Consider the following 16,540-nt stretch of genomic DNA (forward strand, 5'->3'; position numbering starts at 1 on the left):
TGAAGCATAATGGAGCAGCTTCTGAAATAATTTTATAGAGAGAAGTAATGGGCATAAATGACACCCAGCTACTATGAAGTAAACTGGGTAAAAAACCAAGCTCTGCTAAATCACTGTCAAAAGCCTTTTCAGTTTCAATGATCCCAGGATATTCACTGAAGGCCTTTTATAAAAGAGTAGATGAACTGTAGTCAGGTTGGAAACTTTTAGCCTCAATGCCAGTGTCATCTCAACTCTCTCTTTGAGAATATCTGACTCTGAGGAATTGCCTCCTGTTTGGAAAGTATTCTGGTAGCCTCGTTGCCTAACTTGTATGGGAGCAAGAGCTGTGGAGAAGGTTTTTCATCCACAGATTCAGGACAGAATATCACATTCCTAAGAATAAGGGGAAAAGGAGTGAGATTTTTCTGCACACAAGAAAAGGGCAACTCATCACCATCACAGGCTTACGAAATCTCACCTGGATTTGAGTCTGCTGAGTAAAAGCTATACCTTGCTCCTACAGGAAGGTATTAGGTTAGTCAGCTGCCAATTCCTGGGGAATGAATCCTGTGTGATTATTTACATTCAATCCAGATAAGCAATTAATGTTCGTAAAGCACTTTAAGCTTGGAAAGCATTCCTATAAATATTTGGTATTATCATATAATTACACTACATCTCAATTAAATGCACAATTGGGCATGCTTTAATCATGTAACTGAAGTGTCACCAGAAGTATTTCAAATGTAGGTATCTCAGTCTATGTTGACCATCCTCAAGACTGGTATGCAAACCTGAAGCAAAATGAGGACACTTGATTTTGGAAACACTGGAGACCCACTGTCTGATCAGAATGAATGCCTCTTTCCCTAGAACAGAAATACATTTTTTCCACAACTACAAATATAGGTAATTTTTGCTTCTATTTGTCTTGCATCTTGAACAGTTCTTGTGAGCAGCACAAGGACTAACCTGATTTTCTGTTTGTTTTTTACTTTACTGCCTTCCCTCATTAATATAATGGAAAAAGAATGTCACTTGTGATCTTGTCTTAAATTCATATCCTTCAGGGTTATGCTTTATCAATGGTCTGTATACTGTGCTGAGTGATGTACTGAAATAAATTAAAACAATTAAATGCTGAAGCATTCTCCACTTCCTCCAGAGGGTAAAAAAGACATTAAACCTCAAATAAAGATATATATGTTGCCATCTGATTATCAGCGGTATGGGCAGTATTGCTTCCTACTCCATTGTCTTCATTCTGAATATTAAGCTTGTTTATATCAGCATTGACAACCCAAGCAGTGGTCTGGCTTAAAAAAAACCCACCAGAGTTATTTTAAAATAATAAGGTTTGATGTCACTTTTTGATAGTACATTTTATAGTCTTCTAACTGTAAAATCTTTAGGAAACTCAGTTACTTCTAAGCTTTTCTCCACAAATATGAGAGCTATGGAACTGTGGATTTTGGGGGAAGATGGAGTTTTTTATTTGTTTTTTACTTTTCTAGTGAAATCAGAAACTTTAATGGACTATCTTGATTTATTAGATGAAGTAGTTATTTTACTAGATGGCAGTACTGTTACCATACTTTCTGTTCCTTCTTTTTTTAGTTTCTTCCTCTGGTGCCCTAACTCTCACTTCTTCACTCCTTGTCATTTCTTTTCATGTCAGTTAAATGCTCTTTGGGGAAATGGATAGGCAATTTTTGTGTATTTGTACAGCACCTGCACAAGACTAGTTGAGGCCTCTGAATGCAATCACAACCAAAATCATAACATTCACATCTGCTCTTTCAGGTTCATTGGCATCAGTTTACCTGACAATGAACGTAAGATATTTTCCAATGCAGAGCTGTTATTACTTCTTCCTGTATCTTTCTGGAATAACTGTATATAAGACCCAAAACCTGGACTCACAGAAAAATGTGATTTTTCCACAAAAACAATACCAGAAGACCAAAATATAAAAACTCTTCAGGGAAGGAACTACCTCTGAGTGTGTCTGTATAGCATTTGCTGACAACAGGACTCCAGTGAGGTTGTCTAAGATGCAATTACATAATGTATATATATATATAAAATGGAATGTGTCATTACTGCAGTGTTAAGCTATATTTGGAAACCACAACAAGAAAAGCACTTTCTCCCAATTTTTTTTTTTCTTCTTTCTATTTCACTGTGGGGAAAAAAGTGTCTTTGATATATGAAGCATTTTATGAGACCATCTTTTTATTTTAATAACTGCTAATTTGCACACCTAACATCAATTGCTGGTGCAATTAATTGTGGATGCAAATGAGAATGTTTAGCTGTCTAATCACCTGATTGTGCCTATAAATCAGTGACAGTAATTATGTGTGTAAATGCTCATTTCAGCCTGCAATTAATTTGGCCAAAATTGATAGGACAGAAAAAAATACCACCCTAGGCTGAAATTTGGTCCCCGGTGTATAAAAAGAGAAAGTATCTTCCTCCTCTGCCTCTTGTGTCTAAACTGCAGAGCTAAGTAGACAAAGATGCAATGATTCCCCAGTCCCCAATAACTCACTGCCAGTGCTTCACAATAAAGTGCAATGGGAGAGGAAGTATTTCCATAAGGGTTCATTAATCACAACGTATTTGCCATGCACAACCACTCTGCAGAGCACGTAAAGAACCCTAGGGGACATTGCCTGGCACAGCATGTCATTTTCATAATAGGAAAAGTATTTTTTGCACAAATGCTGTAGAACCGAAGTTGCAGATGGCTCCACTGGCAGAGCTAGAGCCTCCTGGCACAACCCTCAGCAGCCAAAGTTACTTTAGGCATTTATAGCAAGGATTAGTGATATCTCAAAAGAAGGATGCTGAAGATGCTGTCTGCCCCCCCTATGTGTAGTATTCCCAGGTGTGCCCCTTGGGAGCACATGTGAGGCAGGCCAAACAAACCCCACCCGGAAACCAAACTGCAGAAAGAAATCCAAGTCTTACCTGTCCCTTGTTGTGCTGCAGGACACTAATGAGAGATCTAGGAACAATTAAACTGATTGTGACTGAGAACCTGGGAGTCCAACAGAACCCATTAGCAGAACTGCAGAGCAAAAAATGCCTTTCCAGCTCAGTGGCTTCTTTCAGATCTGGCAGCAGGCCATCTCACTTTACCTAACCCTGAGGACACCGAAGAGCCCCTGTTGTCCCATCATACTCTGACCCATCTAGACCTGCTTAGTGTTTTGCACGAGAGGTAGGGTTGGTGTCTTGTTTACTGTACCTCTGTGATCTCAATCTCTGAGTGGTTCATTGCTGCTTCACTCCCACATAGGACTCTGATAAAATTCAAAGCCACCTGGTGTGATTTTAATTTAAATGTGAATTTAATGTGTTTTCCTTTTATATTGCTGTGATGTGCATTGTCAAGAGAAATGCTGCAGGCTCAGATCTGGCCTCTCAGCTGTTTCTCTGTGCTACTCCCTGGTTTTGTTTGATGCATATTCCTGAGTAAAGCTGTTGCTCTGCAGTGGCATGTGCATTGGGTACAAGGGTTCGTTGGGTACAAGCAGAGCAGTGATTCTTCAAGGGGCAACTGAGTCTTGGGCTGTTCACCAGTCAGAGGCCAAAAATCTCATCAGCAAGATATACCTCCAGAGTTACAACTGAACAGAAGAGGGATGAAAGGTTGCATGCAGCCTATATAAAAAGAGGTTCCACAGTTCACCATGCTCCACCAGTTATGAAAAGGGTTTTAGAGAAGAACTTGTGAAAAGGAAGAGAAATAATGAAATGTTTTATCTTAACCAGTTAAAACAATTCATATTGGAAGTGGTTAAAATTTACTAAAATTTTTCTTATTAGCAAATATAATCTCACTAAAAAAAAAAAAAAAGGTGCTATGATAGCATATTAAAAAGATCATAAGGAAATGTTTTCAGGATCAGGACATGAAAGAAAAAGAGAAACAGAGATCCACATCAGTTAGTAGCCCAACAGGGCACTCCAGTAGCATGCAAGACACCCTGATGCAAGACAGCATCTTAATCTTCAGAATTTTTCATTAAGACTGTTTTTTTTCAGCCAGCCTTAATTAGTTTGAACTAAAATTGTAAGAGCAAGGTGGGACCCTAGACTTTCTGACACAGAGTAACAGAGAGCAGATCAAAGGCCACCCAGAGTGGTCACTGTGCTGACACAGGTGTTTCACAGGAGACCGTGGCAAGCTCTGCAAGGGTCATGAAAAGCATCACAGCAGCCGGGTGGTTTGGCCGTCAGAAGACATCCCGTGCTTTCTAAAACAACTCATTGCTCCTGTACCCACTGAAATCACTTTAATTGGCTGGTCACCAGGTGTCTTTCCCCCAGCTTGCACAGGCCACCAGAGCTGACAGGTGCTTTCTGGCCATTACTTCTCTCATCTGCTGGTTACTACTGCCAGCAGCAGCAGCCTGTTGGGCTCCTGGCTCCTGCTTCTTCTTACTGCTGCTGCTGCACGGGAGCTATCGTAGTGAGTCACTTCTAATCACCAAGGGAACCCACAGCCAGATCTCTGCTCCTCCTAAAATAGGAACTCACAGCTACATCTTCCCTCCTCCTAAAATAATCATACTATGAGAAAAAGCACTATATATTTGGCAGTATCTGAAATATGACATCCAATGCATTAGATGGATGGAAAAACAGGACAATGAGCTCAGCCATAGCAGGGCCCCCAGCTAAGAACACCCCAGGCTTGCAGTGCAGGTGGTCTTCTGAGTCCACATAGAGCCACACAGAAAGGAGATCAGTTCTTTGCAGGTTCTGAGTAGAGACCATTGCAGAATCAGGTTTTTTACCCTGCATTATTTGAAAAAACTCTGAGGAAGGCCATATAACCAACACATCCTCCTTATGTTTCAATTCAGAAAACTGGGTCCTTGAAAGGAATACTATTTAACTAATAAGACAATGCTAAGCTTTTAAAATAGTTTTATGAAGGTAAGTCTTGTCTTCAGTTTAGTTTACTCTTATCAACTATTATAAATTGCATACAATAATAACTTTAAATAAATGTTCATTATTTTGAAGTACATTGAGAAAATGTTGGTCGTTTTCAAGCAGAAGTGTTACCTGTAAAATATTGTTCTGCATTTCCATAACCTCTGTCTTTTATTTCTAGGTATTTCCACACAATATACTTGGGTATCCGGAGTCGACGGAGTGGAGAAAATGACAGATGGCGGTTTTATTGGAAAATGGTGTATGAGTATGCAGATGTGAGTATGCTGCATTTGCTAGCCACGTTTCTGGAAAGTGCACCACAGCTGGTCCTGCAACTCTGTATTGTTGTACAGACTCGCACACTCCAGGCTCTCCAAGGTAGGGGTTCATTTAATCTATTTGTTTTTTATCATTTTAGGAAGATGTGATTTCTCTACATACATATTTACCCTTCTTTCAAAGTGCTGTGTGTCTTGTACTCCTGGCATAAGAGCAGATCTTGCCTGCTAGCTGCTATTAAGCTGTTAACAATGACTCTGTCAAGAAAGCGTGTGGTGTTGGAGCTTTTTTAGCCTTTCTTATTGGCCCTGGGTTATGGGTAGGATTTACAATGTTTTTCTTTCTGCATGTCCTTGTAATAGAAGAGCTCTTCTGATTATCCACCGGGCCAATGTGAAAACTGCATCAATCAAACTATTCCTCTTCTCCCTGTGCTTCTTTCTGTGAATGTTCAAAACCCTCCAAACTGCAGTAATGAGGTTCATATGGTATTATGCAAAACAGAAGATGACACAGCAGAAAACAGCTATTCTGTGAGGAAAATGCCACTGTCTATGGAATACATGTCCATCAGTTCTCAGCTATGTTTATCTGAAATAACACAAGTCAACTCCTGAGCATTACAACAGTTTTCATTCCTTCAAGCTCTGGGTTTCCTTCTAAGGTTTATGCTTTCAGCAAGCATGATTTCTTCTTTAAAATGGTAAATGACTGTGTAAGTCCTGCCATAGGGGTTGTCAGTCAGCAATATAGATATAAGAATGTCTCCTTCTCTGCCGCATTTTTGATGCTCCTTTTGGTTACTTCCTGAGAGCTTTCCTTTCGTATTGCACCATTGTTTTGCCCTATGGCTGCACCTGGGCAGAAATTATTGGCAATGGAATGAGGTGAATAAGAATGAATGGGATCCAGAAGGTGACACAAATGTCATGAGGCAGTGAGGAGTTAAGGGAGGAGGGAAGGAGGAGCAAAGGGACAGGGAGAGGAAGGAAATGCCGTGGGTTTGCCATTTGTTTTTCAAAAACAACTTGTGCTTGCCACTGTACTAGATAAAACTGTGACAGCACCTTGCTCCAAGAAGCTCTGTGTCTAGTTAGCTTATTATGAGTAACATGCAAGTGAGACTGATTGGGTGAAAAAGGACTGGGAACAAAGTGGGTAACTGTGTGAAGACCTCAATTCTGGGCAGTTTCCTGTGGATAAATCAGAGGCTTGTCATTTACCTCCCCTTTGAACTACGCCTAACAACAGCTGTCCTGCTTTCTGTATATTCTGGTTTTGTTTCTTTAGATCTAAAACTCTGTCACCTTAAGGGGAAAAGAATGCCAAAGTTTCTATTTTAATTAGTTGGTGCTCTGTACAAGGAAGGTTGCCTAAGCACTTCCTACATCTATTTCTCAAAATTATGCTGCCCCACACCAACCGGTCCAAACTACTATCATTCAGGAGAAGGTATTATCACTTCAAGAAGCTTTGTCCCCCCAGTAAAAGAGACTCCAGAGAGAGGCTTAGGAGAAGAACATAGCCAGAATACTGTATGGTCAGCTGTAATTTAGCTATCTTCATAAACTATTAATACAGAAGGCCTCTTGCCCTCATTTTAGTGCAATAACAGATCTGTCTATGAGAAATGTGGCTGGTGAGTAGGCACTAAGCCTGTGATGTACTCTGCAAGTGGTTGTTAATTAGAGAAAACCTGAAATGCTTCAATTTAAAAGGAAAAAATGGTTCCTGAAGCCTGCAATCAGCTCTGTGAAATCTATGTATCAGAAACCAGAAAGGAATAAAACTATAATTATGGATTTCAACTGAGAAGGCTGAAAATATTTACTTATCCTCTATTCCCCCATTTTATTCCATCTTCTGAAGAGAAAAGGCTCCATTTAAAAAAACATAAGAAACTTAAACAAGGTTGTAGCATTTTCTTAAACAGTAGCACCATTATATTCCCCTGATGAAAGCTAATGTTTTAGTACATAGTCAGCTGTGAAAATCCTTTTTCTGCTCTCTCTCCTTTTTTGAAGAAATATTACGGATGATGCGTTGTGCTATAGGATGGCAGATTTGCTGTGAGGCTGCATAAGGAGAGCGTAATTTCTCTCAGTATTATCATGCTACAACTGGGTGTTTTAAAAGGCCTAGCCATAAGCTATATGCTTCAGCTAGCTGTCCACTCACTGAGCCTGTTATAGAGATTTCTAACATGGATCAATAAACAGAGTGTTTGATTGATTTTCTTTGTTTAGAGCATGCTACTTGGTTTTTATTATTGTTCTTTTAGTTCTCTGTCCCACAGGACAAAGTTATCATGACAATTGATAAGTGCCATCACTGGTCCACATTCTTAAAAGTACACTTCCATCACAAACCACATATTTGGCATGGGAAATGAATGATACTGGAAATGTCTTGGTCTATAAGCAGGGTATTTCTAATATCAAGCCATTAATGACCGCAAGAAAAACTGATAAATATTTTTTTAATGAAACTGTATCTTTTCCATTCCAAATGCACCAAAATAGCGTAATTCCCAACAGAATGCTGTTACTGTGACTGCAGATTCTCCATTTTGTAATGGGTATTGGCTAGGTGTGGATTATTTCTTATTTCAGTCCTAACTGAGCCCTGCTAATCAAGGTAAGAAATACATACAGGCACGTACATACGTCCTTATGAAGATCAAGAAAAATATTGAGCAATGTGTGCAAAACCTCCCCTCTCAGTGTTCCATACACTGCAGTGAGGGCCACTTCAAAAGCCCAGAGGATGCACACAGGATCCTTTAGCACTTGCCTGGGCTCCCCAAGCGTGAATTAAAAAACTGAAATATAAACTTCTAGCAAGGATTGTGTACCACTGTACCATGACTGGTGCAGCAGAACAATGCTTATGCGGGAGTCCACAGACAGTCATTATGGAATGGCATCTCTCTTCTGCATTGGCACCCAGAGAAATCTGAATATTCATAAAACAGTATCTCAGTTATTCTCTAAAAATCTGATTTTTCTTTAAGACTTCATCAAACCTGGCACAATTAGAGGCAATGATCTTTCTTATTCTGCCAACAACCAGCAGACAGGTCCCTTCCAGACTGGAAGGAGTGAAATGGCTTATGGGGGAAGCTGATGATTTCTCAGTGCTAATTCCTCAGGAAGACAAACAACTTCAGTATGATGCTGGACTAAGCTGGAGCTGTGCTAAGTCCCCATTACCTCCACCTTTTCCACCCTGGTGGTTCCTTTGAGTTTGAAGAAATATCTACTCTCTAGAAGACAGATGTGCCTTGAAAATAAGTAATTCCTCAGTCATTTCCTCATGGGAGTTAGTTTCCCTTCCTTTCTCTTCATGTGCTCTGAACACAGCACTCCCACAGCAATTTCTCTGCTGAGCCAGCAGCACCTCCAAACTGCATTGCTTTTTTCTTTCTTTGCCTTTTTTTTCTTTCTCATCTCCCTTAATTACTGTGTGTAGAAAAGTCATGTCCTAAGCAGCTTCATGGTCGGAGCCACTAGCTTCACCAGTCCTATTCTAGGTGGGAACTGTATGAGGAATGGGGTAGTTCTGCATTTGGGGGGAGCAATAGCAGAAAGTCCACTGAAACAACTGATGCTCATCCTGCATCCATCTGTTTGCATAAGGACATATATGGGGACAGAAGTGTCTGAACTGTCTGCAGGTGAGGTAGTTCAGCTACCAGAAACAGTCTAACAGCAATAGCCTGGAGGCCAGGGTGAGCTAACTGGTCTCAGTGCCAGCCTATATACACCAGCCACCTGAAACTCCCTGTGGGCCTGGGCCATTCACCCCACGTTTTCAGTTCTGCTCCCAGGGCTGGGCAACCAGGTCCTGCACTGGGTCTACCTCCAAGTCACAGGGAACTGAAATACTGGAGTTGAAAGTGTTTGGATTATTGGATTACCCCAATAAATTCAGAAGGTTATGTGTAATTCCCTTAAAAATGCCTCCACCCTTCAAGCCATTTAGTAAATAAGCAGTAGTTTCAGTCTTTGATATAAAATCAAACATTTCCTTGATAAACTCCCATAGACTAAGTATTAGGCAGATTTGCTGACACAGTAAGATCAGTCTGAAGGCATCCAGCATAATGGCCACATCTCACTACATTTACTCTGCTGGCTCGACAGGTCTTAGGACTGGCAAAGTGATAGACCTGGACTGGCAAATTGGCTCAGGGGGGTTATTCTGAAATCACTTGAAGTCAACCTACCTGCAGGCTGGCCCTGAAAATCTTTGATTTAATCATGGAGAGTCCTGATGGCACCTCACCCAAGCTGTATGTTTCTGTTGCATTACTGGCATTCCCACGACTGCATGATGGGTCTCTCAGATACTTTTATTTACCCCATTACTAACTTCATTGAGGCTCAGCATGACCCAGTTGGACCCCCTGGGGCAGGGGGGGTGTCACACGACCAGCAGTGCCAGCCCTGAGGAGGCAGGGGGCACACGGCGTCAGGGTGGATAGTGAAGGTCAGGGCTGTCCCTTTCTGTGACACCTTGTTTTGGAATCACGCCCATAGACTGGCAGTCATCCCTTGGCACTCTCCTTTTACTTCCTTCAATTTTCCCACTATGGCATTCAATTTTAGAAAGACTTGCCATCTTAAAAGTAGTAAAAAACAGCAAGCAAAAAATCCTGCTGCTTGTAAAGATTGTAAAGAGACTCCTATCCGTTAGCATGGAGTTATTGTCCTCTTACTCAAGGGCATGGTATTCTAGCTGCTCCTAGATGAGCAGATAGACAAGATTACTCCCTGGATTTACCACAGATTTCATTATTGATGCTGTATTAATTAACACATTGTTTAAATTATAGATTAGCTTCTCATTCCTGTTTACTGCATATTATGCTGGCTAGTCAGCACTTGACATTTTTTTCTTCATCAGCCCCTGGGGGGGTTTGTTCTGGCTTCTTCATACAGTGCTATTAATCAAAGTCTCTATCAAAGTTTAATCAAACTCTAATCAAAGTTTATATCATATAAAGCTGCAGTTCTTAATATAGACTGACAGTAGTGCAGAAGCAAAATGAGAAGTTCAGAACAATTTATAAATTCATCAAGTTTCATTGAAGTCACCACACTCCCATAGAGCTGCTGGATTCTGCTGAAACTGCATTTCCATGAAATCTCCCTGGCCAGCCATTTTCCCATTTTCTACCAGCTCTGTTGGAAACTCCTACACTGATCATATGCTGACACTGCAGCCAACGTACAAAAGTTCACAGTGCCACCAAGCATCCCTCTCCAGTCCTTCTATTCCAAATGAATTGTTGTTCCTGCCTGAGCTGAACAAGAAGTTCAGAGATCTGCTAGCAGTTTATGACATGGCTGATAGGTCCTAACTTTATCTGGCAGAAGGAAATTTTGTGTTAGCTAGTTCATTAAAAAATCTAGCAAAGCTCATCCTCGTGCATCAGGAATTCAAACTCTTTTCATATCAGCGCAATAAACTGAAATTCATTTAAGTCTCTTTTTTTTTTTTTTTTTTTTTATTGTGAGGACAATGCTATGCTTTTACACGGCTTTTCTTTTTTTGTTACCTTCCCAGCAATTTTGGATTGCTCTGTAAAGTGCAGCCTACATCTGCAGTGCTCTTTACATTAAAAAAAAAAATAATTCTGATGGAAAATCTTATACAATTCAATGTATATTTGTATGGAAATAAGGTGCAGCACTTGAGTTCTGGGCAAGCTGCCACTGCTTTTCACTGTGCTGTCAAGGTTCTGCACCACTGCAGTCCAGCACCCAGCCTTTCCAGAGAGAAAGAAAAGCAGAGCAAGCAATAGTCACAGATTCTGCCTGCAACTTGGCAAAACAGATTTTCAGTGACAAGGATGAACAAATATGATATACTATGGAGTAAATGTGTCTTCTGCAAATGACTTTTAAACTGATCTGTAGGCCCCTTTGCAAATCTTAAAATGTTATCTTGCACTCATTAGGATAGAGCCATCATATTAGCACACCCTTGTTTCTGATAGGACAGGAGAGGACTTCCTGAAGGCAATCATGTCATATAATCCATTTCATAACCTGATTACAATCTTAAAACTAGTTATACCCTTTGTATCTAATATACCAGTTCGAAGTTTAATTCTCTGATTGATAGAGACCTGCTGCTGCTGTCCTGCCTTTTTAATTTAATCAGCAGTCTGTCCCTATTTATTCTTGTGTCATCCCTGTTTTTACACTTGTTCCCTAAGGAAATGAGGTTCATGTGATTATATAGTCCATTTCTGTTCTTCAGTCCTGACTTTTAAGAACTTCTGAACCATTGTACTATTTCAATCAAATATAAAAGAACAGCCAACATCGCGAAGATAATTATGTTTCTTTAAATGTTGTGAAAAAAGTAGCCATATCAGAGGAAAAAAAGACAAATGAGGGCCTCCACTAAAGAGAAAAGCAGACAGACTTCAACTGTTATTCTTTTTGTTAGGCACTAGCCACCAGCCAGTCCAAATATGGATCCTTCCAGTCAAGGCATTGCACTGCTCTCCCCTGTGGGACTATTGTGATAGACAGATGGGATTAGGGAATAAGAGACACTTTGATGGGAAAGTAAGAATCATTCCTCTGCATTCTTTTGATTATCTTCATAGACCTTCCCTTCGTTAGTTCCAGTCTGAATTCATCTTTGGTGAATATGAATGACCAAGACTGTACAGAGTACTCCAGATTACGTTTCTCCAGAGCTCTCATACTTCTCATGGCAATATCTCACTAGGTATGATCTAGGCTTGTAATTCCCTGGTGACTCAGTCATTGCACTGGTTAATTCTAGTTATTTAATGATTCTTTAAAACATACAGGCTCTTCTGGTGTCATGTCACTCAGATGAGGCTTCCATTATTAGCAAATAAATGCATGTAATGAAATTTCATCTCATTTCTACTTTTCTAGCCTGCAAGATACTCCTGATCTTTCCACATATCACTCTCCTTTTCTACATTGATAATGTCTCCCCAAACATTATTAGTGTATTACTTTTTAAAACCAAGGTCATTAAGAGACATATTCAGACAAGGTTAGTTCCAAGGGTAATCAGTACTGAAAAAGGTAATAGTAACCCTACTCCAGCCCAAGAGTTTTTCAGTAGCATTTCAACATAATCCTGCGGTATCTCTCTTTAACTAGTTCCTTTACCTGCCTTAGCTATCTTCTACTAATACTCATCTTCTCAAGCTTCACCGATACTTTCCCATTAGCATGGTAATCACCATCCAGCCAAAGTTTTGATAGATTAGATCTGCCACATTTTATTTGTTGAGAAAGGGGTTATTAAAGAAAGATATGAAGTTAGCCTAGACTCTGTGGCTCTCTTATGATCTACTTTTTTGCAGCTATCTGTTATTTTTCATCTTCTTTTATGTTTACCTTCATTTTCAATTAGTTTTTGCTTTAAAAGCTGCTCTAAAGCTATGTATTGTATGGAAGCCTACATTGTAGGCCTGTTTCAGTCAGGTACTTGTGAAATGCCTCTTTTCCAGTCACATGGCACCAGTTCTGAGTGGAGAGACTTACTTAAGATGCTTCTCACCAGCAGCAGGATTTCATACGCCAGCTTTTTTTGAATCCTGAAACAGAGGTTTTCTGGTTACACTGGGTGAAAACAAGGAGCTTCAAGTTTTGCTTCCATCTATGATAATGTAGATTTCCTTTCTGCTCTCATTTTCTATCAGCTGACTCTGTCTTTAAGCCCTTGTTTCGAGAGCCCTTATTGAAAATTGACCTATAAGGCACAGCCTTTATTGCTGATCATCTTTTTCTGTTTCCACCTAGGCACCATTTTCGAGGTGGGTTTGCATACAGCTAGGTTTTGAGGCTTTTTCCAGAAGTTTTTTGCTTTGCGGGGTTTAAAATCTCCAGAAATTCTTCTGTGTTTTGCCTTAAAGAAAATCCAAGTCTCTTCCACAGAGAAGTCCCTGAACAATTAACTTCTGCTGCCTTCACTCATTTCTTTAAAATTCTGATAGACAGACTTACTAACAGATCTATTTTTGTTTATCCCTCCATTTTATTTAAATTAAACCAACATTCATGTGATCCAATGCTATTTTTTACAATTAGCTGTCCTGTAACAACCTCAATACTTTCTGTAACCAAATTTAGAAAGAAGCCTCTCTGCTTTCTGTCAGAAAATCTGTCAGTTGTCACACTCCAGAATATCTGGGCTGCCTTCAGTCGCATTTGTTCTCCAGTCTATATCTGAGAAATTGGAGTCTGCCATAATGAGACAATTCTCTGCAGAATTTCTTCCTGTAAAAAGGGTTTGAACATCTCTATCCATATCCAAATTTAACTCTGGAATTCTACAGCAGACTCTAACAACTACCCACTATCTTTCCCCAAAGTAATTTTGTATGCAAACAGAATCTGTTTTATCGGGGATCCCTTTCTGAAACATCAGTCTCTCACACCATTCACACACACAGCTTTTACCATTATTTCCATCTTTTCTGAATACCAGCTCCCTTCTAGTATCTATGTCCAGAGAATGATTACGAGTCCATGATGTTTCTGTAACCAGAGCATTTTTCTTTGTTTAAGTGCAGTAAAAAAACCTAAATCCTCTAGCAACATCAGGAACAAGAGTCCAACATTTTTTCTCAAATCATATGTTCTGGTGACTCTCTTTTTTACTGAGTTCATGCTGGTATCTTTATCCTTGTTTAGTTCCTATTAACTGGCCATAAAAAGGCCACAGCATCACATAGCACTATATAGATACATCAATATGAGTTTGTGATATGATGCAAAAAATAACATTTGTGGAGCTTGGCCACTCATGGCCCATTTTTTGCCACTCATTAAATCACAGGAAAAATTAATATACTATGCAGGTCATTCTGAATGAATGGTAGTAATGCTTCATAACATACTAGCACGAAATCTGTGTATGTCATTTTAATAGGAAAAAAATCATTAAAACCAGTATTAGGAAGATTTAGTATATATTTTACTTCTACTCTTTTTGTTTTCTTTCTTTTGGCCACATTAGATATCCTAGCTACATTTGCAGATACAGATGTCTCCAGTTAATTTTCAAAACCCTGCTGAAAAGCCTCAATAAATCAGCTGATTACCAAATACATTACGTGGGTGCCTCCTTCACTAAATTTTGAAAAATCTTGTCATATATTTACATACATGAGTCCAACTTTAGACATATATTTTGTAATACCTTAAAAGTATTGTGCCAGTCTGAAAGGAAAGAATTATAAGTGTTTTTATAAACGTCTGTTTGCATACAAATATGACTTCAAGATTGGTTTCTCAAGGCTTTTTTGACACATCTTGTCCCAGTACCAAGCTGATAATCTCACCTGTGGGTGGCATTTCCAACTCATACAGATTGAGAGAGAACATTTCTTAACTTGTCACAGAATCAAAGAATAAGTTAGGTTGGAGGGTCTTCAGGACATCATCTAGTTCAAACCCTGCTTGAAGCAGGGCCATGTTCAAAAACAGATCAGGCTCCTCAAGGCCATGTCTCTTTGAGTTTTGTATACTTCTGTGGATGGAGATCCCACACCCTCTCTCGGTGAACTGTACCAGTGCTCAACACCCTGGTGAATACTTCTTTTCTTACAGCAAATCAGAACTTCCCTTGATGTGATTTGTGACTGTTGCATCTTGTCCTTTTATTATGCACTTATAAGAAATGTTTATCTCAGTTTTCCCTCTAAATCCCCTTTAGGTAGGAGAAAATAGCAATTAGATCTCTCCCCTTGCTTCACACCTCTCTCTACCAGCCCTCCCTCTAGGCTACACCAACCCAGCTTGTATTCTGTGTGCTCCAGCCCCTAACCATCTTGGTGGCCCTCCACTGGCCTCTCTACAGTTTATCAAAGTCTTTCTTGTACTGGGGGCTCAAAATTATATGGACATGCAAGAGTTTTCCTTTGCCTTTGTCAGTCTTTTTGCAGCTCCTCTCAGCCTGCTGAGATCCCTCTGCAGGGCAGCCCTGCCCTCCAGTGCACCAGCTGCTCCCCTCTGATGGGTCCAGGCTTTAAGATCAGTATGAGCCTGGAGGTATTGTGAAGAGAAATTCCTTACTGTTGGGGAAAATGGCAAAAAAACCCCAAAATTACTTTCAGGTTATCAACAGGTTTTTAAATTTAATAGTGGCTCCACAAAGCTGCTAATACATACATAGTGGTAAAGACAGCCTGAGACACAAAGTAGTGCATTTAGTTTCTGAGAGCATGATATATTGCCTACACACTGAATTTTATCTGTTGGGGTATGTCATAAAGTTAGTGGCATATCCTTCTGCTCCCTTTTTGTTGTGCTAAAAGCACATTTACCAAAGAACAAATTCCTAGTTTCATTTTGGGTTACTGTGTTTTCTATGACTAGTTTTGTTCAGGGGTGGGAAAAAAGTGATGCATGCTTGGCACAGAAAAAGCTTTCTTGTGTCTAATATAGCAGTGAGAAATTTCAGTCGTGATTGTGTCTTACCCAAAGACTGCACAATACTGCAAAGATAAGAATTAATGTGAATTCTTCATCTTGCCGTGGCCTTTAAAGCTTCAGTCAGAGAGCCAATGTACATGTCCAGCTTTACTCCAAATGCATAGATCTGAAATTTTCTCAACCATTTTTTTTGTTAGTGCATGATATATCCCTTCCCTTACTCATCTTGCACCTTTTGGCCTACATGCAATTTTTTTTTTTTTCCAGAATTTACCAGAAAAGTAATCTTTTCTGTTGAGAGTGATTTTAGCTGAAAGTTACAGGTCAAAGTGGGACTGCTTGTTTTAAATGTGTCTTGCATGAAATTCAAGTTTAGTTGATATACTACAGATGATAAAATCACCTATGGAAATTAGTATCCATAAATTATTTTATAAGTACTAGTATTTTTCTGGTGAGCATTGAACTGCAAATATAAACAAAACCCATTGCATTCTTGCTTTGTGCTCAGTTTTGCAAGTATCAATGAACAGCCAATGCTACAGTGAGACTCAAACAAAAGGTCCAGTCTGGCATAGGACGGTCACCCCTGTGAGCACCTTCTTACTGGGGTCAGTGGAACTGCTTTCATAAACCAAGACTATTCAGTGGGCTGGTGTTTACAGGACCATTGTTTTACAAAGAGGTATTAAATAGCTCTCTTTTGTGTTAGGCTTGACATTCTACCTAACCTAATGGGGATACAAACCTATTAAATGTATTTTATTAGTTTTTGGTTTCCCTAACTAAATTATAATGAAAATAAATTTCAAATCCTTTTTTTTTTTTTCCTGTGGGTGTTATTTCGCATAGTGTGTCAGTTAATAAAGTGGTAAACTATA

General features: G+C 39.6%; 1 protein-coding gene across 1 annotated transcript in view; it reads left to right on the top strand.

Moving 5' to 3' along the window:
• Positions 1-16,540, top strand: part of XKR4 (XK related 4) — a 234,658-nt gene that overhangs the window by 142,700 nt on the left and 75,418 nt on the right. Inside the window, exon 2 of the mRNA XM_074881358.1 lies at positions 5,117-5,316. Coding sequence (XP_074737459.1) covers positions 5,117-5,316 — 200 coding nt within the window. The remainder of the gene's footprint in view (positions 1-5,116; positions 5,317-16,540) is intronic.

Source organism: Strix uralensis, chromosome 1, assembly GCF_047716275.1.
Source record: "Strix uralensis isolate ZFMK-TIS-50842 chromosome 1, bStrUra1, whole genome shotgun sequence".
NCBI lineage: Eukaryota > Metazoa > Chordata > Aves > Strigiformes > Strigidae > Strix > Strix uralensis.